Source organism: Varanus komodoensis, unplaced genomic scaffold, assembly GCF_004798865.1.
Source record: "Varanus komodoensis strain SLA01 unplaced genomic scaffold, ASM479886v1 scaffold1, whole genome shotgun sequence".
NCBI classification, from domain to species: domain Eukaryota; kingdom Metazoa; phylum Chordata; class Lepidosauria; order Squamata; family Varanidae; genus Varanus; species Varanus komodoensis.
The window spans coordinates 41,906,146-41,929,478 of record NW_025335268.1 but is presented as its reverse complement, the minus strand read 5'-3'; the positions used below and the strand labels follow the sequence as shown (position 1 = coordinate 41,929,478).

Genomic DNA, 23,333 nt, shown 5'->3' with positions numbered 1-23,333 from the left:
TGGAACAAAGGGGTGTAAAAGTGATGGCTAGCTGCAATGAATGTTATTTATGGTAATACCTGTGTGAAGAAAGCCAGACTTTTTTGTGGAACCTGCTGTAGGATAAATGAAATGTTGGCAAATTAATAACTGTCTTTCTTTTTCAGTGTCAGTGCATTGCCCTTGTAAAGTATTCTGAATGGCTGCTGTGCTTTAATACCTGCCAACTGAAAACAATGGCTTAGAATATCCAAACATTTCATTTAATGTTACGTAAAAATGAAACAGAAGCAAGTTTCTAGATGAAAAGCGTTATTCATCTTGCCTGACTGAAAGGTAGTCCTCAGGAAGGGCAGGAGTTCTGCAGCTCGTTCATTTGCTATGCATGAAACATTAGTCATCCAGTACTCCATGCACATTAAACAAGTGGCTTGTTAGAGTGGAAAGTTTCTTTTCTGCTACTGCCATTCCCAGCTTTGTAGCTTGTGCAATGTTTTGTGCTTTGTTTTCTACTGGGATTATTCTATTCTGATCAATAAATAGTGTTTGAAAGGAAAAGAAGGGAAATATAATCAGTTCTCTAATATAGGAGAGAGAAAATACATGTGGAGTGTCAGTGCAGCATAGGAGGGCTCTTGCTTGCCATTTCTTGTGTCTTCTGAAACAATGGAAGATGGGAAGAGGGCAAATGTCTAAGGATGTCAGTATGCTGAGATCATAGAAGCAGTTCAGTGGTTCCCAAACTGTTGCACTTTTGGACCAGTGTCCCTGAGCTGCTTGTATCAAAAAAGGGCTGATCCTAGAGGACTGACAAGCAAACCTTTGCATGCTGTAGAACAGCAACATCAGGTGAAGTAGCCTGGAATTGTTTCCATTCGTCATAGATTTAAAACTCCAAGTGCGTTTGGGGCACTGCTTCTTTGTTAGACAGTAGATTTCACCTGCCGTTTGTTCATGGGGACTGGATCTTTCTTTTCAGTTAAACTCAGATAAAATATTACTCTTCACCAACTATATGATTACATTGATACTAAAAATTTATTTAAATATAAGATACATTATATAAAAATGGGTAGAGATGAGGCCATCAGACACAATGTACTGCTTGATTATAAAAAGGTCTGTTTTTATTGCTTCCACTGAAGAGCTGTCCTCATATTCTGTGTTTTTTAATTAGGCAGCAATACGGAAAGAGTTAAATGAATTTAAAAGCACAGAAATGGAAGTACATGAAGAGAGTCGGCAGTTTACAAGGTGAGGAACTAATTTATTTGTAGACAAGCAATTTACTGCCTTTTTCTAGCCCTTCTAGAAATCTTCTAGAATTAGAACATTGTTCATTAGTCCAGGGCTAAGCAGTAAATTTTCTCAGCAAGTGGGATAGCTGAGATGTTTGCTGATTTTTATGTGATGAAGATCAGAACAGATTCCCTCTGTAATGCAGTCTTTTTCTGCATGCCAGTGAGTTCATTACAGTGGTACCTTGGCTCACGAACATAATCTGTTCTTCATTCTAAGGGTTAATTACATCTTTTGAAGTATTCTGTCTTCTGAAACCATTCACAAACATCCATTCAGTTTTCATCCCTTTAATCCCTGTGATTATTAGAATACTATTCCAGATCCATGAGCCTACAAAGGAGACTTTTAAAAGCTTGAAATATGGATTCAAGTTCTGCATCAAGAAAACAGTTATTGATCAAATATTTAGCACTGCTCCTTTTTATTGTGGGTGCTTTAGCATTTAGCATAGGCCATCCCTGGGCTGCAAATGAATTCCATTTCTCAGAAAACTGAAATTCGTCTTTAAACCAAATATGTATGTAAGTCTGATCAGATATAGTCAGTCCTTCTATCTGCAGGGATTAGGGGCATAGAACCCTCATGAAAGTGGTAAAGCGTGAATATCTCTAGCCCACTCCCCACTGTCCAGATTCACCTGTGCCTCCTCTTTGCAGCAAGGAAAGGCTGGAGGGACTTCCCTCTCTGGATGGATGGGGCAGAAAGACATGCTTTGGAGGCCTTCCTCTCTGCCCTTTCATTTCTTTCTGTGATAAAGCTTTGGTGATGACAATTTTCTGCAATTAATTTTTAAAAATTAATTGGCTTTATGGCGGTTTGTTCATAAATACAGGTTGTTCTTAATTCAGCCATTTGTAACTTGAAGACTGTCTGTATTTAAATGGTTTAGCTTTTAATTAGTATGACCCTTCCAGACTCTTCAGAGTGAGTAGAGAGGAAAACTGAAATAATGCATCTTCGTTTACCAACTGCAGGTTTCACCGTCCGTAATAGATTGAAAATATCCGTGGTCCAGACACAAGCTTACTTCCCAGGGAATGTACAACTCCTCAACAACCTGAAAGAGCATTCCAACGGAAATGTCTGCCTGAAGTCATTGAACAGTGTGGTCCCCACATTTAATAAAAGAGATGACTAGAAGAGAGCCTACAATGAATGCAGTAGAAGCTGCATAGTAAGAGAGAAAATGGTGTTGGGACCATCTCAATCAGGGTAAATGATACTGTTTTTCCCTCATTAGTACTTGGCCGGAGAGGAAGTACTGAAAATGACTGTTGGCAGGAAATAATACTAACCCACTTTTGATTAGGGCAGGAACAAACATAGCTGAGTATTTTATCAGACATTCTTATCAGAATGTTAGAGCAAAATTATTAACATTCTTCATGGAAGTAATTTAATGCTATATTAGGATATCAGATAACTTCTTTAAAGTACAGATCCAGGAATGTGAGCAGTTGTGCTGGTGCAGTTCTACAATCCTCAGCTTTTTGGAGCCAGGTGCAGAGCTACCAAATCCCCTTTTTATAAACTGCACTTACAGTGCAGTAATTTAGTGTAGTGCCAGTCAATTTGCCAGTAATTAGTTGTAGCACAATTCACAGTCACTTCTACAAATTTTCATTGTGCTTTTAAAATGTGCATTGTGACTGCAGTCTGGAGCACAACTAGACTCATGGGAGTTGCAGAAATGTCAGCAGAACTTTTGAGCATGTAGCTATGCACAAGACTGCAGTGTTCTGTTTATTTAGAATTGGAAAACCATAGGCCCTCCATAATCGTGTATCAATGAGACATATGTTTAGGAAAATTAAAGTGTGAGACAATAAGGAAGTAGTGAAAAGACACAGATTCTGGTTTTCCCCTATCTTTTTATGACGTCATGGCTGAAGCAATGATTTCAGAGCTGCTTAGAGGAACAGTATTGACAATCAAATTATGAAGCCAAACTGCGAGATGAATGTGAATACAGCAGCTTATCATGTAGTTCTGGGCTATAGCTAGTAATATGTTCTTTATGTACAGGCTTAACTACATTTAGTAGATACTGGGATTCGGGTAGACCTAATCAGGCCTAGAGGCCAAATGTCATGCACCCTCCAAAGGTTTTCCTCTGGCTTACCCAGCCCTGTGCTGCTGTCGAGAGCCGACGTGGTTGTATATTCCATGGCAGAAAAGCAGGGTGAGGGTGTTAGGAGGAATTTTCCCAGGGAAAACAGCACTAGCAAGCTACACAGAATATACGGACATTGCATTCCCCATGCTTGGGACTATTGGCAAAGAAGGCAATTCTGGGCATGAACCTTCTTTGTGTGAACAGTGCATCCAGATGGAGGAATGTCGTAACATAACAGAGCTTTGTTCCGCCACATGCACACCCTGGCATGTGTGCACAGAAGCCATATTGAGGCAGCCTGGAGAATGAATACCTGCACACATTTCCTGTACCTTTGTTCACCCTACTCTTGCCATTTGGCCAAGTGGAAAGGAGAGGGCTGACCTGGGATATGCGTGGTAGATAGAGGTCTCCCACTCTGTGAAAGAGGCTGATGCACTGAGAGTGCCAAGGGGGCAGACCAGGAAAATCAGAGGTCAGTCGTGCCACACCCTACAAGGATCCCTCAGCATGTAGTCTCTGTGCCTGTAGGGAAAAGGATTGTGTCATAGGTGTAACTTAAGTCCTCACAGAAGGCCTTGTGAAAACTGCAGAAAGGCCTTGGAACCTATAGCCTGTATTTGTTATGTGTGAATAATGTGGAACAAATTGTCTACTTTTATACTATCTTGTAATTGTATTTGTGAATATATTGTTAGTCAAGTTTAAAAAGTATAAGGTGGTGTGACAGGCAATATGTGTATTATTATGTTGGCCCTAAATATGGTGGCTTATTATAAGCCTATGACATTGTTTACACTAAAAATTGTCTTATATTGGCACTTATTTATCCTTTTAATGTACACAATGAAATGTCTGGCCTGAAATACACAAGGGCATGTATTGCAGTATTACAATATATATATGCTATTTATCCTTTTTAATGTATATACTACAATTTATTTTTGTCCATGTGCCCTGTTTAGTTCTTAATTATATAAGATACGTATTTTTTTCAGGCAATAAATGGTGTCTGTCATTATTTTTTTTAAACCTCAGAACTTGTTTTATTCTTTTGGGTTGTTCAGTAATAATATTAAAGGTTTACTGCCATTTCCAATCTTATACCTTTCTACTCAACTCTAGGCCACAGTGACTTAAATGGAAACGTATTCCCAGGGAAGAAACTTTAAGACTGCAGCCTGAAACTTACAGAAAGCAAAAACACAACAATACAGGTGTTTGTCTGAAACATAGGCACAGTTAAAGTGGGGGCATGACATGGGCAAGCATGGAACCCTCGCCTCTAGAAGCCTTGACCTCAAACATCCCTGTATCATCAGCTGCTTTAAAGATGGTTGTCACTGAACAGAAGTATGTGAATACAGGCTTCTAAACACGTGTGGGTGAACATGCCTAAAAATCATTAATCTTGCAAAGATTTTTAATGCACCTGGGGCACAGAGGCATTTGAGTGGGCTTACAATACATCATGTTCCCTGCACTTGTTTTGCAGGCAAACACGTCCACAGGGCTACTGTAGCTGCTTATATGCAATCATTCTTTGTGGTCTTTGTGCATTCAGACATTTGTGCATTTGTGCACCTGCAAGGAGCCTGTTTTTGGGGAGATTCTAGAGTAAGCAGTCATTTCATCCTTCCTCTTCCAATATGGCAAAAGTGAATTCATAAAATACAGGAAGGCAATACAATCTTATTTTTCTACATACTCATATTTTTAAACATCAGAACAATTTCTTAACAAGTACATGATAAAACATGAATTTAAAAACAATGAATCTATTATCAATACCACCAACAAAAGAGAAACGTGCCCTGGTCTTACTAGCAGTAAAGAATGTCCTTTGAAAGAATTTCAGAGGGAAGCAGGGAACTCATGAAACCCAGTTGTGGGAAGGAACAGGATGAAACACCCTCTGGGCCTCTCTGATAGTGATCCTTACTAAGGTACTATTTTTAAGCAAAGTGGGCTGCTTTTTTGTTTTTCATAAAGTAGAAAGTGGCAATATTTCCCAATCCTATCATATTTGTAAAGAGTGATGCAGGCACACATTTTAAAGTTTCTAAGTATTGGGCAAATGTACAGAAATATTAGTAACAAATATTACTTTTTATTCAAACGTCATTTTAACTGTTAATAGTATTTATTTTATTCTTTGGCCAGGGCGACTTATTTTATATTGTTAACTTGTTTTATATTGTTAATTTATAGTATTTTAATTGATTTATTTGTGAGCCGCCCTGAGGCTTTGGCGAATGGGGCAGCATAGAAATTTTCTAAATAAAATAAATAAATAAATATTAATCTACTAAAATAACCAGTTCATTGCAAGCAATTAAATGAAAAAAGCAAAACTGCACTGTAATGCTGCATGCAATTATTCCCTGCAGTTTGAGCAATTTGAACAGATTGACCTAGAGCACCTCAGCTGTGAAACACAGAAAAAAATAGGTGAAAATCCTCCCAGCACTGAATCTTCATACTGGAACAAGTTGTTCATATGTTAATTTCTGTTTAAGAATGCAATAGGAAGCTGGAGATAATGTCTGTCTTTCAAAAAGTTTTTCAGAAGAAATGCAGCTGACTTTCTCTTGCCTAGACCCCATTCCTAGTACTTCTCCCAGTAAGAGTAGGAGAGAGTAAGCAATGGGACCAAAGAATTAGGCCATTAATATGTGCAGATGTGTGTCCTTCATTTGCTCTGGAGCTGTGCAACAGCAAGAAAAAATCCACATTTATATAGCTGTAGAAGCAATGCAGGCCTACCAGGAAAAGTTGACAGGAGCACAGTCAGCTAAGAGGTGAATCTTATCCTATTTCCTTTTGAAAATAAGTTACATGGTGTATAGCTACTATTAAGGCAGATGTTTAAACACAAAGATTTCTCGGGGTCTCATTCAACACTAGTGGAATTACTTGATTTTTGTATTTTACATAATTATGCTACTAACAGCTTAAAATACAAAAGCACCAAGGCCAATGAAACTGCCATTTTTCACATAACGCAGTAGAGCAAAGTTAGCTTTTTTCATATGGAGTCACGGTGATTTGGATGACGTCTGCTCTTCTGTCTACTGGCCACATAAAATGCTTCGCTGAGTTGATGCAGCACAAAGGATGGAATGCAGATGGAAACACTTCAGGAGACAACTGCATGCAACTGGGCAGAGGAAAGTCAAACTCTGAAAGCCGCAAAAAAGAGTGAATCTGAGTAAAAGTCATGCTAGCTGAAGGAAATCTCAAGAAGAAAGTTATCCTGTGCAAATGCAAACTGATTAATTGAAATAAATCGCATGGTCAGCACTTTCTGCTGAGGGCGGCAGCTGCCCTTTTCGGACTGATCTGAGAGCCTTTCCACCTGACCAGAGTATAAATGCTTTAATTTAAGCAAGAAAACACACGCTGCACTGAACTGTTCTGGTAGTAGACCCTAATATCTGACTCTGTCGCATTTATATCTTGCTTTCCTTTCATGAAACTCAAGGAAGTAATGTAACATTCCCAGACAGTCAAAGTGAATGACTGTCTGGGCCAGGAGAGTTACTACATCATTTACCTTCCAGGTAAGTAACCTCATGGAACCTGCGAATACATTAAAATAAGGTACCAATATCCTGATTGCCCACTATTGCTCTGCTTCTGCCATGCTTTCATTCAACCTCATCCCTCATTTCCTAAAAAAATTTTTTACAGCTGCTTAAGGCTATGAAATGTCTCTTTGTATCAATAAAACTGTACAAAAAAACTAAAAGGAAGTATTTCTCAAGTCTGAGTGCATAGAGCAAGCCTTCACTTGACATGCATCATACTTTGCTGAGAGCTGAGCTTGCTGCTTACAAGTGATTGGTATAAAGGTTCCTTTCAATGCTTGTAGTAAGTGATATTAAATTTGTCAGATACTTTTAATTTTGCAAGGACATCATGTACCTCTTCTATGCTAGCTTCCTCTTAGTACAGAGAATTTTTTCTTCCACTGTGTCAGAAAGCAAAAACAATATTCAGTGTATTAACCCTCTTTCACTTCCTCTGATTCTAGACAAAACACTAGAAATAGGAGTTAGCCAGAAGTAAGTCACACCTACTATTTATTAGTGCACATGGAGTACAATCTTCTTTAAAGAATAATGCTTTTAATAAAATAAGGAGTCTTGGGACACCTTTAGCAATTCTAGCATAAACTTCCATTGACTATAGTCCACTTCATTGGATGGCATGAAGCATAATGACATTTTCAGCTTATGTATGGGGTGGAGATTGTGAACAGTGAGGTTAGAAGGGAATCAGACGCAGAAAATACTGAGAGTGACAATTACATTATTAACAATTGCTGGTTGCTGTGTTGTTTTGCTATTTTATTGTTCTTTGTTGTAAGCCATCCTGAGATGTCAAAGTGGGTATAAAAGTTTTGAATAAATAAAACAAGCCATTCACAAACTAATTGCTGTGATAATGCAGACTTGCTGGCACAAGGTAAGGTCAAGGAATTACTATAGTGTGAGAAAGCCTGGAAGCAAGCAATCAGGAGTTTTTTCCAGATTCCGTCCCTTCCCCTCCAAAACACAAAGGATATCAAAAATAGGGAAGTAAAGGTTGCCCTGCTATTCCTCCTGCCTGCCAGCTTCAGCCCTGCTGTGCATAGGAAACCCAAAAACAGCGGAGTTCAAGGGCTTCTGTGTGGCCAAAATGCAATCAGTGGGACTGTGCCCTTAAGTCTCCCATGGCTTGGAATAAAACAGTCATTCTCCGGAACTTCCTATCAATACGAACCCCTTTTAGTTTTCACTGTCTACTAAAAATTTACCTTTCTCAAAAGGCATTCTTAGGAAAGTAATCTTGTCCTCTGTATGACAGCTTACCTTTGTATATCATTTAAAAATTAATGTAAACAATTTATTTAAAATTACTAATAAAACCAAGTTACGATTCTTCTTTCTAATTTGCAAAGTGCCATCCATATACAGGGTTTTTGCATGGTAGGAGCAAAAGGAGTTTTAAGAACCTAAGATGAACCATGCAGGATCAGACCATCTCGTGGCCAACCAGCTGAACACAGGATCCCACAAGCATGAGTGCAACGTCACCCTCAGAGCCATGATCCTGTGCAACTAGTGCACACAGTCATACTGCCTCTATTACGGGAAGTAAGCAGATAGCCATCAGGACTAACAGCCACTGATAGCGTTTTCTTCCTTCTAAAGCTGTACGAATTGGTGACCATCACCATATGCTGTGGTAGTTACTGTCATAGCTGAAGTCTGCACAAGTGACGTCCTTCCTTTTATCTATCCTGGATCTTCCAGTCATGAGGCTCAGCGGATGGTCCCTCCAGATTCTAACATTATACCTTTTCCGACGGGCGGGTGCGCGTGAGAAAATGGTGCACTGCAGCTGCACATACTTAGGGCACAATCCTCTGCAAGTTGAGATAGAAAAAGGAGAACTACAATTGTACGCGCTTCTCCCTGAACTTGCATAGGATTGCACCTTTAGGCATGCAGCCCAATCCTATGCATGCTTACGGGGAAGTAAGTCTCATTATGTCCGGCGAGGCTTCCTTCCATCGAAGTGTGCACTGGGGTGCATCCTTAATAATCTCTATAGGAGATGAGACCGTAGCATGTCCTTCCACCCCAGCACTTCCACGGGGAGGATCCGCCACGCCCACAGAGATCGCTCTGACCCAGTCGACCGTCCACGGTCGCTTCCGCCGGTAAAGCGAGGCCACATCCGGTCCACAGTAGACCCCATTTTCCTTCCCACACTTCGAATATCTTGCACCACTGAGGTGCCAGGGGATAGAGCGACACCTCTCTGCCACCATAGCGATTCAAAACAGAAGGAGCGTTCAATTCTTACCGGAAGTTCAGATTGAGCCACAGCAATCTTTTTCTATTCCGTCTGTACGTCCTCCTGGCAAACACCACACGGTTGGGGTTGTTGTTTCCAAGGTAGGATTAAACATCAGTTTCGCTGAATAATAATCCTATCAGACCTGTTGGAGCTAGCACGGCTTTCACACACACCCTTCTAAGCTGTCAGTGGTTTATTCCAAGATGGCGACAGAGTAGCACCAAAGAGACAGTGGAGCAAGAGCGTCGTCTTGGGAGAGTAAATCCCCTTCCGGAGACGGGAGCGCGTGAAGTCGTGGGCTCTATCAGGTGCTGAGGAGAAGCTTCGTGCTCAGGGCACCGGCGGGGCTCGGCGCGTGACGGCCGGACTGCTCGAGGGCTCGCGCCATGGTGAGTGACGTGGCGAGCCGCCCAGGCTGAAGCATCTCGGGTCCTGCCTTCCCCGATTTCCTTTGCCCTCCAGATGTGTCGGACTACAGTGCCCATCCTCCGTAGCCATGTGGATGTGTTGATACCCGTAGACCTCCAGCTAGTTGTAGTCCAGCGCTGCTGGAAGACACCAGGTTGAGGAAGACTGCCGTGATGTCTCCTGGACGGAGGGCAGGGGGAAAGCGGGTCTAATTGCATGGCAACCTTTTCTTTTATAACTGCGGGCCATTGGTAGGAATAACTGGGACAGGAATGAAGGCAAGCGACAAGGCACCACGCTTGGGCCTAGGCGTTTGTGGTGCTGCCGGGGCTTTATTGGGACGCTTTCATGCTCTACAAAACTCTGTGAAGCACTATCACACGTAAGTGATAGCATACATAAGCGGGATTGGTTCTTGTACTGCCATGTGTTGTTCTTGTGGCTGCCTTTAATGTTTATTTGGAAACTACAGAAAATTCAACTGGGAATGGATGCTGGGATCATATTGCATCCCTTTGTAAACAGCTATGCTAGCTTTTAATCGATTTCAGAATGCTTCCGTTTCCTTTTAAAGTTCTACACTACTTATCTCTTGGCCTGGTGTCTTTTTAACTGCCTGAAGAATAAGGCTGCCTATGCTTTCTGTATACTAGTTCCTGGGGAACATGAGCAGAAGGATGATACTGTACTGATACCCTGTTTCTGGGGTGCCCATGGCCATCTGGTTGGCCACCGTGGGAACAGGGTGCTGCTCTAGATAGACCTGTGGCCTGATGTAGTACTACTGTTCTTACATTCTGCCGTATCAGCCAGTCTGTACACTGAGGCTGTCCTCTTATAATGCCTATCCAAAGTGAGGCAGATGGTGGCTGCCAAGAAGGGATCTCAATCTATTTATTATTTTTAATTAGGTGTCTGTCATTTCTTAGGGTAAGTCTTCCCAAAGCAGCTTACAATAAAAAGTAAAAACAGCATGATACATTACAATTCAAAATAATAAAACAGTACTTGGATAAAATTACATAAAATCCAACAAGGCTTATTTGAAACCAACAGAGAGAAGACCAGGCAAACCTCTCAGAAGAAGGAATTTCAAAGGTATATACTTGCCTTTGCAATTGCTTCCTCAGGGGAAGTCACCTGATACCCACCTTGGTATAATTTTCAGGTAAATACCCCTTTATAAATATTATGAAGGTAATTAAGAAGTTACCTTTAAACTTCTTAGTTGTAGTTGATGGGGTTTTGATCTGTTGTTCATTCAGCTGCTTTTTGCTTTCTATTTTTGAGTAAATTGATTTGTTTTATTATTGTAAGTCACCCTGAAAACATGGATAAGTTGAATGTGCAGGTTAGAAATTAATAAATAAGCATGAATAATGTTCACATACTGGGATGCCAGTTTCTTGTGTGCATGTGAAAGAGAGAGAGAGAGAGATCACGTACAAATGTCTAATGTGGTCCCTGCAGTGAGCATTATGCAGGAATTATGTCATATAGAAATACCAGCTCATCTTACCATAATTGAGTAGGCATCATTGGCCCCATTAAAAGATTTTTTTTATTAATGGAGCCTTGGTATGATGTAAAGCCTAATGAATCATTTTTTTGTAGAACAGCACACAGTGTGCTCACTTCGGCAGCACATATACTAAAATTGGAACGATACAGCGAAGATTAACACGCAGTGTAATGTAGTCTACATAACTGTGTCAGAGGGAAGACAGTAGACAAGTGAATCAGTGCCTGTAAGTCCCCTTGAAAAACTGAGTTCCTGGCATCAACCCAAGTAAACTATTTATGGTTCCAAGTCCTTTTATTTATTTAATGTATGCCTGTCCTGATTCCCTTATACTCAGGATGGCTCATAAGAAAGGCATGTTAATTGTGCCTTCTAATGATATTTACACTGACCATGAGAGGAAATTTAACATCCAGTTCTAAGGATAAATAAAAGTATGGTTTCATTTGGCAGTATCTGTAATCTGAATTTCATTAAAATCTATCGGAGTCCACACAAAGGTATCTGCAGGGACCTGTACAGTGAGACAGTTATGGTAAGATCAACTTCTTACTCTTGTCAGTAAGAAGAAAATCCCATTTGGTGAGAACTGGTGCAATGTGATACTTCACTGTTTGCATTCCCTCTTGGTCTCTCAGTTGTTGCTGAAGTGGTACTCCATAGTTGTGTGTACCCATGACAGAAATCTAAAATGGGCTGTACAATGTCTTCTCAATTACTTCTTGCTGCAGTGTACATCAATTAACCAGACAAACTTTTCTTTCCTTAATTTGGATTTGCTTTTCAGTTCTGTATACTTGTAAAAGGTATTTTGGGAGGCTCTGAACACAGTATAACCAATATGTTTAGACAGGTAGAAAAACTGTCAATTTTGGGCCAGTTGCAAGTAACTTAATTCTTGTCTTGCAGCCCCACAGGCGGAAGAAACCCTTCATAGAGAAGAAGAAAGCTGTCACATTTCATTTAGTACACAGAAGTCAGAGGGACCCTTTGACAGCAGATGACACTGCACCCCAGAGAGTTCTATTGCCTGCACAGAAGGTGATTATAAAAGACAATGGTGTAGGAAAGTAGCTTATTCCTTGGTTCTTGAGGAAATAAGGTTCAAAGAAGAACTCACCATCTTGTAACCGTCTGGAATTAAGCCCCACTTTGAACTCAGTGGATCTTACATCTGAGTGAACATGCATACATTTGTACTATTGGGTATTAAACAAAGCTGTCAATGTGTGTTAGTCCTGAGGCCTATATATTACCTTCAGGATCTGATTCAGCAAGTCTGAATGTCCCTTGGTGGGAAACTCTGGGAACTGGCGGTTGCCCTCATATTCTGCATCCCAGAGGCACCTAGATAGGCACTTTGGCCTGATCCAGCTGGGAACTTCTTGAAATTCATCTCCTGAGTTAAATCAACTCCACTGCAAAATCTGTGGAGAAACTTAGCATACTTGCATGCCTGTTTTTCCTTAAAGTTGTTTTTATGTTGGTTCCTTTGGGCAGGGGGGATTACAATACCTTGTGATTTTAGTTAACACTAACACACTTTTAGGGAGATGAAGAAAAAAGGAAGGAAGAACAGAGGAAATACGGAGTATTCTTTGATGATGACTACGACTACTTGCAACATCTCAAAGAAGCTTCTGGGCTTTCTGAGCTTATTCCATCAAGCATACCAGATCAACAAGGCAGAATTGTAGTGACTGCAGAAGGAGAGGTAGAAGAAGAAATTCAGAAAATTCCAGTAAGTACAACATATACTTGAAAATTTATGGTGGTTCTCCTCTGTATTTTTTTTCTCAGATGAATATTCTGTGAACAAATCAAGTTTTGTTTTAAGACGAGAGTCAACATTTAAAAACTAAATAAAATAGTTTGGAAACATGCGATATATATATGTATGTTGACTCTGAATCTTATGGCTCTAATTTTGATTCAGTGTTGGTACTAAATACTAAATAATAGTTAATGATAACATAAATGACAAAGTTTTGTTTTTTGATTTATCCAGTTTCTGTCAAGCAGGTCTATAGACCCCTTTTAAAGAGATGAGAGCAAACAGTGTGTATTTCAGGCAGTCATTTTGTTCAGGGGTATGAAGGAAAGGTTGTTGCTGATCACTTCAAGTTGTGTAAGTACTGATTGAAGACATCACTACAACATTTTAGTGGGTTAAGATATTTGGCACCTTTTCATACACTGCCCTTAAAACTAGTAGGATCATGTTTTGAGACCATTTCATTAAGTTTATGCATGAAGAATTCATTGGAGATAATTATCCACAAACTTGTCTAGGATTCATGAGCAGGAGTTTGGAATCCCATCAGTCCTGCTTGACAATTCATGCATCAGCAGATCTAGTATAGAATAGCTTTTTAAGAACTCTGAGTGGCAAAAACAAATGTACACATGCTAATTCTAAGGATTCAGAGGAAAGAGTTAGACAGTATGTGAATTGTATTCTCCTTGAAAGGTAGTCATACTACTCAAAGGGTTTTATCTCTTGAGTATTATTTTAAAGGCCACTTTTTCTTCTCCTTGTAGGCGCCAACTATTAACTTGCCCTCATCAGTGTTTGCTTCAGAATTCGAAGAGGATGTGGGACTGTTAAACAAAGCTGCTCCTGTTTCAGGTACTATAAATAGCTTTAGTTATTAGAGGGGTTAAAAGGTAATGAATATTTATGGTGCAATCTCATCTGTGTTTACCTAGAAATCCCACTGTATTAAATGAAATCTAGGATTGGAGGCTCCTTAGTCTGCCTTCCTTTCATAATATATATTTGATTGTTATATCTAATAAAACAGATCAGATTATTTCATTGCAGAATGATTCTGCTGTCAAGGAGAATAACATTATCAAGGGGAAATTTCATAGCTTCCTTCATGCTTAGATTAGAAATTTCTTAATTCTTCCATCAGAATGATGGAAAATTGATCACTAGCTTTACCTGAAGCTTTCTGCTATTATGCAGGAAGAAGTCTCATGGGAACTGGGAAAAGCTGAAGTATTTGTATTTCAGGCTTCTAAATATTTTCCTATTTTGTTGTGGTGAGACAAAATTTTCCATGAAAGAAACTTTTGCAAACTGGATATGTGGATTTTCCATCAAATGATTTAACATGGTATGCATGTCAAAGAAGTCTAGTTGAAAAAGTTGTACTTATCAGTAACAATGGCTTATTTCATATTTTTAAAAGCATTTGGCAGTTGCCTTCTATACTTTTCCAAGTGAAAAAATTGAAAATGTGTTTAAAATCTGTAAGCAAAGTCTGGAACTGTGAATTGTTCACTGTCACGTTCACTGCCAAAAGAACTGTAAAACTTGTTTGTCCTGCCACATATTGTAGTAGATGAAACTGAATGAAATTTCATGACATGCTGTTTGTGGAAGAAAGTCAAACTCCTTTTGAGAAGATTTTGCTGGACGCCTTGAAAGTAGTTTTCCAAATTCCAGTAGGAGTGTAGGAGAAGCAACAGAAATTATTATCATGGCTTAAGCAGTAAATGAAAACATAGATATAATTCAAGAGCTCATGTTCTGCTCAAGTTACTTGCCATTTTCATACGTGTGGCTTAATATCAGTTGTTCCTTCTTTAACTTTGATTAGTATTTTATAGTAATCTGCACTATATTGAATAAAATGCAGCAAACCCACTAGAGAGGCTGTTGTGTGAGTATTTCTCCATTTATTATCGTCTACCTTACTCCAAAGACTTAAATTTGGCAACAAATCAAGTTTATACAAATAAATCTCATCATACAAGACTGAATAAAGCCTAGTTAAATGCCCTACCTTTTCAAATACCATCCTAAGTTAAGCTTGAACCATAAAAGCCATCCTAGCCAGGTGGGTCTTGCAGCACTCTTGAAAGGAACCTAGGTTTAACTCGGAGCCTGCAAGAGGAGGCAGTTCAGTGCTGTTCAGGGTAAAGTGGCTCTTTGACTTTGACCCTGATAAAAGACTTGGACATTGCCATAGCTACTTTATAACATATTCTTTTATCTATCATTAGGGCCTCGGTTGGATTTTGACCCAGACATTGTTGCAGCACTTGATGAAGATTTTGATTTTGACAATCCAGACAATCTCCTTGAAGATGATTTCATTTTAAAGGCCAATCAATCAGGAAGCACAAAGGAGGAAAAAGAAGCTTGTGGGTAATGGAATAGAAAATGTGTTACTGTGTTTATGTCCTTAGTAATATGGCAATGTGGATGGAAAATTGTGCTGTTGAGTGAAAGACTGGCAGCGGTACGTAGACTGGACTATATTTAAATTGCTTCACATTTACAGATTTTCAGGATTTGAAAAATTACTATCTTCTCTCCAGCTATTCAATAGTAAAACAGGAAAAATAATGTCATTCAATGTTAATGTTATTCACAGGGAATCTGAAGATGAAGATGAATGGGAGGATATGGAGGAAGAAGACGACGAGGAAGGCAGTCAGAGTGATGAAGAGTATGATTCTGATGGTCCTTTGTCAGATGATACTGAAAGTGGAGGGAAAATGAAAGAATTTCTTTTCATGGAAGAAGAGACCAAGAGTCGTTTCACAGAATACTCCATGACCTCTTCAGTAATGAGAAGGAATGAACAACTGACCCTTTTAGATGAAAGATTTGAAAAGGTGAAGTAATGGTGGTGATTTCACTTAGCGTAAGGTATCTTTAGAAAATATTGTTCAACTGATTCTCATCTTGTAATGAATCCAGACAGATGCAGCCAGATGTAAATTCATGCTTCATTTCTTTTTATTACCAGTGACAGCAAGATAGCTGACTTAAGTACTAATCATGCACAGCCTTTAATCAGATTTAAGTAATTTTTTTCTGGTACCAAGTGCCATTACTCATGTTGTGTTAGATATTTTCTTGTTGTAACTATCAGGGTAGCAAGCAATGTTGCATTACAATGTTCTCCTTTGTCCATGGAAAGAAATCCGTAACATGAAAGGCTATTTTCAAAACTGACGGCAGCATTTCATGGGGCCGTTGCACAAGTGACACCTGCTGCCAGCCCCACTACACAAGCAAGACCAAGTGTGTATACAATTGAGATTTGAGGTCTCCTGTAGGAAGCTCTGAAATGACCCGAAACCTTTGCTTTCAGTTGGAATGGGCTAACGTAACTCACCTATTGAAGCGCCAGTAACTTGTCCCCCTGAGGAAATAAGTGCTTCTGCTAGTTTCCAGTTATTCCTCATGTAGTAAATCTTTGTGCAACTGTCCAGCTTTGCTTGGAGAATGGAATTGGTGGGAGCACCGTTCTCTGTTTGATATTTCCCCGAGAATTTTTTATAGTTGTTCAGATTCATTATTGCTATATAATACTAGTTATCCAGTTCTGAATACTGGAGAACTAGTTTTCATGTTGAATACTGCTTGTTTCTTTGTGTTTAGTTCTTCGAGCAGTTTGATGATGATGAAATTGGAGCTCTGGATAATGCCGAATTAGAAGGTTTCATTCAAAGTGACAGTGCTCGGTTACAGGAAGTCTTGAATGACTACTACAGAGAAAAGGCAAAGGAGTATGTAAAAAGATCCTTACTTTATGGTTGGTTGATTTAAGGAATTTCATCTGTTTTCAGAACAAATTGCAAATTAAAAATAAACATGCAAATACAAAACTGCAATAAAAATCAGTGTACTGGTGAAAGCACTGTTAACATATAAAATCCAGTTGTCCTTTGAAACAGTGGAAGCACTGTCTCCCTGGAGAGAATGCTCAGGAGATGTGGCACTACAAGCAAAAATGGTCATCCATTTTCTCCCAAAGCATCATTTTGCTTTGCTGGTTGAGTGTTTGAAAATATGTTCTCAAGCTGGTTTCCCTAGATAATTTCCAGAAAAAATTGAAAGTTGTATGATTTTGTTTTGAAGAATGAGGGTAAACAGCATCTGCCACTGGTAATGTTGAATTACTGTGCATCAAAGCAGAGATTTTCCTTGTTGCCACTGCTGCCTCAGTTGTAGCCACTGCTTCTCTTTTCCCTTTCCAGAATGCTTGACAACTCTGGATGCGAAGTGTGTGCGCTGAAAAGAGACAGTTGCAGTTGTGATGGTGTCTTGTATTTCCTCCTTTTCTTCAGACAGCTACTTGACATTTCAAATCAGAATGAGAGAACTACCTTCCCTATTCCAAAAACAAGTACTGCTGTTAAATCATGGAGTTAGGAAGGCACTTCAGATTTTTGCCATTGAAATAAACTTTATCTATCTTTTTACGACCCCTTGTAAAAAGAATATTGAGGCTTATATTCATGTTCAGATGGAAAAAATCTTCCTTGGTCCCTTTGAACATTATTACTGGGGTCAGCCCAGAGTGAGCCAGAGAGTTAGGTCCTAAATGAGCACCTTAGCTTTCATTCTGTTATTTCAGTTTCCAAGTCAGATAATGCATTCCAATATATTTAGCTTTCTCCTTTCTCAGCAGTAACTGAGTCTGTTAAACTGCATGCATTAATATACGTACAAGTGATTTGCTGTTCTTGAAGTCATAAAAGATTAGGAAATAAAGTGGGAACTGGACAAATGTATGCCAAAGTTATCACGATATCAGTGAAGTTCTATTTATTTACTTACTTATTTATTTATTGGTTTATATCCTGCCTTTTTCCTACAAAGGGCTCAAGGCAGCTTGCATCATTCTCCTCCTCCATCTTATCCCCACAACAACCACCCTGTGAGGTAGGTTGGGCTGAGAGTCTGTGGCTGGCCCAGAGTCACCCAGTTGGCTTCATGCTGAGCAGGGACTAGAACCCAGATCGTCCCAGTCCCATGCTCTTAACCACTGCACCACACTGGCCTAATTATGTTAGCAAAGTACCCATAGCTAGCAGCATTGGAGTGAATTGTGACTTACTAATTAGGCCTATTAAGAAAAAAATAACTTTAATCATTTAAAATAGGGTGCCCTGACTTTTGCCCACTAAAAATCACAATATATGACTTATATTTAAGGGTACCCCACATCCAAATTGCACTTTTCTAAAACATGCTGTACATTTGCTCATTTTGCTGTTTGCTCAGTATCTCTTAGAGATACAGATTTAATGTGTGTGGTATTGAAAGCAGTTGTTAAAGTCAGTTTAAAAGGTTTCTGTGCCATCATGTATCTTTTACTTTCTCCAAAGCTGTGTGAAACCTGATGCACTTGTATTCAAAGAAGATTCAGAGCTGCTCCTGAATGAGGAAGGTGATGGGAGAGAAGAAATTGTAACTTTGGTTGTTGAAGAACCTAAAGAAAAATGGGATTGCGAATCCATTCTGAGTGAGTGTTTCATCTGTAGTTCTTTCCCAGTGAATAGAAAATGCAAGGATAATGATGCTGCCATTCTTCATGGCAAGGGTTAAGTCATTTTGCAAATCCTTCTCTTACTTTTTGCAGGCTTCTGTCCTGCATCCTGTTCTGTACTGGAGGCTCCCCAACCCTCAGGAAGAGCTCTTCAAGGGCTTTTGTGTGTGAATCCAACCTATACTTTCACTATCTACAAAACACCTTTGGGTGCAATCCTATTTCACCCCCATTGTCTGGAGCCCATAGGGTTAGTAGGAGCCCAAGTTCCAACTGCAGAGTTGAGTTTCCAGATGTAGAACTACTGCAGAAAGAACTCCATGGATTGGGTCTCCATGATCAGACAGCAGCCTCTGAGAGGACTAAAAGGGCATGTTAGGAGGTGGGGTGGGGGGGAGGGAATGAGAAGAGACTGGGGCTGATGGCTTACATTGTATTCAGAGGGCCCTGCAGCCTCCTTCCCTCCCTCTCCTCAGCACTTCATCTGAATGACCAAAAACAGCTGTCCAGGGTGCAAGGCAGGAAAATTGATGGTGACTGTGTGCCACGTGCCCTGTCAGAGTCTTGCCTGCATTGAAGGCCGACAGCATTGAATCCTGGCCTTGCTGGATGGACTGTGCCTAACATTTCACTAAACAGAGGTAGAAATCTCTGAAGACTTTGGCATATTTTGGAGAACAGTTTTTCCCTTGATCAGTCAACTCCATGTATCTTTTTCTCTTTAAGGTACCTATTCAAACTTATACAACCATCCAAAGCTTATTGAGGTTCCACAGAAGGTAAATGGGAGTTCATATTCATTTATAAGTTAAAGATGTCTGCCTTGCAATGAATGGGATATTCTGGATGCACCCAGGGACTTGGGCATGTCTAACAGAATGCTTGATTTTAGAGAAAAATGAAAGGCAGCCCCTTGTGCCATACACTGCTTTGGAAAGCTCAGGTTGTGGGGCAGAAGGGGAGTCTGTGAGTCACATCTTTTGGCACCAGTGGAGCCTTTAAAAAAATACTTAATTGTAGAACAGGTGTGCTTTTGAGAGGTGGGGAATGTTGCACTGCTTTGGGAAGAGATTGTCAGACCTCCTGTCCCCAGCAGTGATCTGGAGGTTCCCCATTTTTGCTTTAATGAATGGATGATTCTCCTTTATCATTGCTTGAATTCAGACTTAATATTACTTAAGCATAGAACTTCTGGAATCCGTGGAATTTATGTTAGTCATGACATTGACTGGATTCACACATCACAGCAAGCAGATAACAGTAAAAACCATGTCTGTTTGTTGTGTTGTCCAAATCCAGTCATGGCAATTGATCAGTGTGAATCAGTGTGGTTATCAACCATGGTATTGATTGTTGTATTGTCCAAGTTTGGGCAACACAATGCAGCGTGATAGAAACCTCAAAACAAGGAAGCCTTTTGGCAAGAGTGGCCAGTCAAAGAGTGCAGCTGACAGCTACCCAGCTGTGAGAGGCATCCTGATCCTGTCCCCCACCCCACCTGACCCAGCAATCTTCCCTAGGGCAGGAGATGGCTACCCCAACCCCAGTGCCTAAGAGGGTTGCTGTCAGGCAGGAGTGGGAAACCAACTGCACATTTGGGACAGCCACACCCAGCGAATTGCCACAGAGCCGATGCACGCTCAGCACACCTCTCGGGCTCAGGTGTGGGGCATCAGCTCCATAGCACTGCTCTGTTTTGGGGGCAACCCTGCTGGGCAATTCAATGGCTTCTCACCCCCACCTGTGAGGCTTGCTCCCAGGCAGGATGTAGGAGCTGGAATCCATGCTGCCAGGCTCCTGCAAGGGCAGGGCAGCAGCAGGGAGTGGATCTGGCATTCCTGCTTTAGAGGTCCTCTCTTGAGCAGGAGGCGGGGTGCCCAGTCGGCTGCACCGTCTTCCCTGTTGCGCTTCAGAGCATGAATCATTTGCACACCAGACTGTTTGGCAGTCATGGCAAGCCAGAATCAGCTCAGAATCACAGCTGTCAAAAAGCCTAATTCCTCCCCGTGGTGTCCCCTAGTATACTGCCCAAGGGAATGAGAAAAGTGACAGCAGCTGGAAGTGAAGCAGCCATGGTTGCTTAAAAAAAAAATCTAGATATGTAACTTTTTCTCCAGTGCTTAAATTCTGTCTTGATAGACCATTTGGTCTGACACTTAAAGCCTGTAATTTTGGCTGAATCAAATTTTGGATCTAATTGAATTCCTGGAAGCATGAATGTTGCTGGCTTTTAATGTTACTGATTAGAAATGGGTTCATTCATTTCTGTATATGTTTGTTATTCAGCCCAAACCAGTTGAAGTATCTAAAAAGACAGGAATCCCTTTGCATGTCTTGCCTCAAAGAGGACTTACAGCTAAGCAGGCTGAGCAAATGCAACTAATAAATGACTGTGATTTGCCAAGAATATCCACACAACCACGTTCCAAAAATGAGACTAAAGAGGATCGCAAAGCTAGAAAACAAGCCATCAAAGAAGAAAGAAAAGTAACATAACTTTTTTTTTACTCTGATTGCATACTAGATAAACTTGTATTTTGGGTAAATAATAGTTTTGTTAAATGAAACTAGAACTGATTATGTTGCACTCCCAAATATGAATCAAATTAACTGCAATTTTATTGCTTACACTGCTTATTGCCTTTATATTTTGCCTCTCTTCCCTCAAGAAACTCACACCACTCGATAGAGTTGCTGGGTGGTCTCTCATAAGGCAAACCAGGGATACTTAACTTCAGCAAGGTTGTTGCGCCATATGGCTTCATACTTGTTAGTGAACATGAGATATCTGTGTGTTGGGTACAACAGTGCTGGTGTCTTAGTAAAAAGTTTGACGCTGCGGCAGATGGGGAAGAAATTAAATGGAAGGATAGTGCCCAATAACAGCTATTGATGAAGCTACAATGGCGAGATAAAAATGAAGGAACTCTATAGTTAAAGTGGCTCAAGCAAGACTTTGCAGAAAAGTAGGCTTAAGGAAGGACGTGAAGGTGCACACTGACAGGAAGCAGAAGATGTCCAAGCATTCACAGTACAATGGCAAAAGACACTTAGGCTGGACTGGAATGAGTCACGGGGTTAAGGGAAGCTGACAGAAGTGCTTGCAGAGTAGACAGCTTAAGTGTAGAAGCAGTCAAGAGGGAGGAGCCTATACAATGTGCTTTTTGCAGCTTAAGTAGTTTGCTTGTTTGCCATATCTGAAGAAAGCGGACCTTGCCTCAAACTACTGATGCCCCAGTTCCACACAAATTAATGTAATGCACTCTCTATGGGGTTCCATTATAGACACTCTGGAAGCACTAAGAAATGTATTCACCCAGATCTTTACACAAAGTAGTAAGCTCTTTGTGTGCATAACTGAGTACTCTGTTTGAGAGCAGATGACACAATACATTTAGAAGGGTAATGCAAACTCAGTTTGAGAGATACTACACTAGAAGTGTTAAAAGAATCCAAGAACTGAAAGTCCCTAACCCATGATAACGATAGGGATAAACTAACTTCTGATTTATTGTTCCGGGTTTCCTATATGCAGCCTCTTTGTAAAGCAGGAGTAGGCAGCCTTTGGGGACCTGCAAGCATATTTCACATTTCTTTTTTATGCTTGTGGGCATGTTTCCTACCAGGATTCCTACTTTCCTCACATCTCCTCTTCCTTCTCCCAGCCCTTTCGACTTGAAGATTTCTGTCCTTCCTTATTCCCTTCCCTGCTGCTTTAGCCCCTTCTACTTCCCCATTCATCCCTGTGGTTACCCTCACTTTATTCCAGCTGTTGCACTCCCCTCAGCAATGAAGAAACAGAAAGGCAGCAGATGGGGCAGCGTCTCCCAGTCTGCCAACATCTTGCCTTCCTAGTTGCTGAGTGCGGCAGAAGGCAGAAGCAATGGGAGCGGGCAGAGGAGATGGAGCAGTGGGTGGGCCGGGAGAGTGCTGGGTTGCCAGTCCCTGTACTGGAACATACATGCTGAAATATACAGCAGTATCTGCATGTGAAATATTAAGCACCTCTTCTGCGTCTGTGCCCCTTCTGCCAAGTGTTTCAAAAGCCAGAAGCTGTTGATACCATCTGCACAATCAAGGCTGCCAAGAGTGAAGAGCGCAGCTGGAAGTGTAAGCAAGCTTTAGCATTAGGATGTGTTACGATGTTGTAATTGGAGTCCTAGTTTATTTGTAAACTCTCTTGAAAGCTCCTTGTTGAGAAGTGGTATGTAAACATTCTGAATAAAAATGAAACCATTTTTCTGTGTAGGAACGCAGGATAGAGAAGAAAGCAAACAAGCTGGCCTTCAAGCAAGAGAAGACAAGGCAAGAGAAAGAACTGTTCAATCTAAAACAGAACATTCAAGGGCTCAAGTTGTCATAAGGAAACAATTGCTTCATTTTAAAGGCATTGAACACCTTACTTAGGAAAGGATTCTTCTGTGGTATATTGGACTGAAGTTTAAAAGTCATAGCAACAATCTTTGAAAAATAAGTATTTGATTAAATGTAAATTCATTTTTGGTTATTATTAAAATAAAATCATTGTAATATTTTTCTCCCTTAAAAGTGATGCCAACTGTTTATTGACTTAAATTGATTTGGGAAAACTCCTTAGCTGTAGAAAAATAATGGGGTTCAAGATAAGCTTATCATTCCTCTGTTCAAAAACTAGAGTCTAATGAACAGGATCCAGTTTTGACACAAGTGTGAACATACAACGAGCCCTGGTAGACCAGACCAGGCATCCATCTAGTCTGGCATTCTGTGCACACCATGACCAACCAGCTGCCACAGGATCCCACCACCAGCCATGAGGGCAACAGCATCGTCCTGCCCAAGTCCCCCAGCAACTGCTTCTGGTGCTGGAGGGAGCATA

General features: G+C 40.4%; 2 protein-coding genes and 1 long non-coding RNA gene across 7 annotated transcripts in view; 2 read left to right on the top strand and 1 right to left on the bottom strand.

The window, feature by feature from the left end:
- Window positions 1-4,437, top strand: part of PHACTR2 (phosphatase and actin regulator 2) — a 108,592-nt gene extending 104,155 nt beyond the window's left edge. For 3 of the 4 annotated variants that reach the window (XM_044423341.1, XM_044423318.1, XM_044423331.1), the window contains 2 exons: window positions 1,157-1,233; window positions 2,256-4,437. In XM_044423341.1, coding sequence (XP_044279276.1) covers window positions 1,157-1,233; window positions 2,256-2,271 — 93 coding nt within the window. In that variant the 3' untranslated portion in view covers window positions 2,272-4,437. Of the gene's footprint in view, window positions 1-146; window positions 1,234-2,255 lie in introns of all 4 variants that reach the window. The other variant, XR_006414006.1, reaches the window with a different exon arrangement.
- A 1,867-nt stretch (window positions 4,438-6,304) lies between these two features.
- On the bottom strand, window positions 6,305-9,139 carry LOC123020017. The gene is made up of 2 exons (XR_006414009.1): window positions 8,917-9,139; window positions 6,305-6,579 (listed from the first exon to the last, which is right to left on the bottom strand). It is a non-coding gene; the product is annotated as an uncharacterized LOC123020017 (long non-coding RNA).
- A 369-nt stretch (window positions 9,140-9,508) lies between these two features.
- Window positions 9,509-23,023, top strand: LTV1 (LTV1 ribosome biogenesis factor). 2 transcript variants are annotated; one of them, XM_044423296.1, is made up of 12 exons: window positions 9,509-9,636; window positions 12,087-12,218; window positions 12,727-12,918; window positions 13,719-13,806; window positions 15,192-15,336; window positions 15,566-15,809; window positions 16,582-16,709; window positions 17,806-17,868; window positions 18,315-18,451; window positions 19,202-19,254; window positions 20,762-20,962; window positions 22,725-23,023. In XM_044423296.1, the coding sequence occupies exons 1-12, from the start codon at window positions 9,634-9,636 to the stop codon at window positions 22,836-22,838; spliced, it is 1,500 nt and encodes a 499-aa protein (XP_044279231.1). In that variant the 5' UTR covers window positions 9,509-9,633; the 3' UTR covers window positions 22,839-23,023. The 2 variants fall into 2 exon arrangements, with proteins under 2 accessions (XP_044279231.1, XP_044279240.1); XM_044423305.1 differs by lacking the exon at window positions 17,806-17,868.
- Window positions 23,024-23,333: the final 310 nt, after the last annotated feature.

Coding starts and splice junctions, on each gene's coding strand:
- LTV1 (XM_044423296.1), top strand. Junction 15,810..16,581: donor TAGATGAAAGATTTGAAAAG/GTGAAGTAATGG, acceptor CTTTGTGTTTAG/TTCTTCGAGCAGTTTGATGA. Junction 19,255..20,761: donor TTATTGAGGTTCCACAGAAG/GTAAATGGGAGT, acceptor TTTGTTATTCAG/CCCAAACCAGTTGAAGTATC.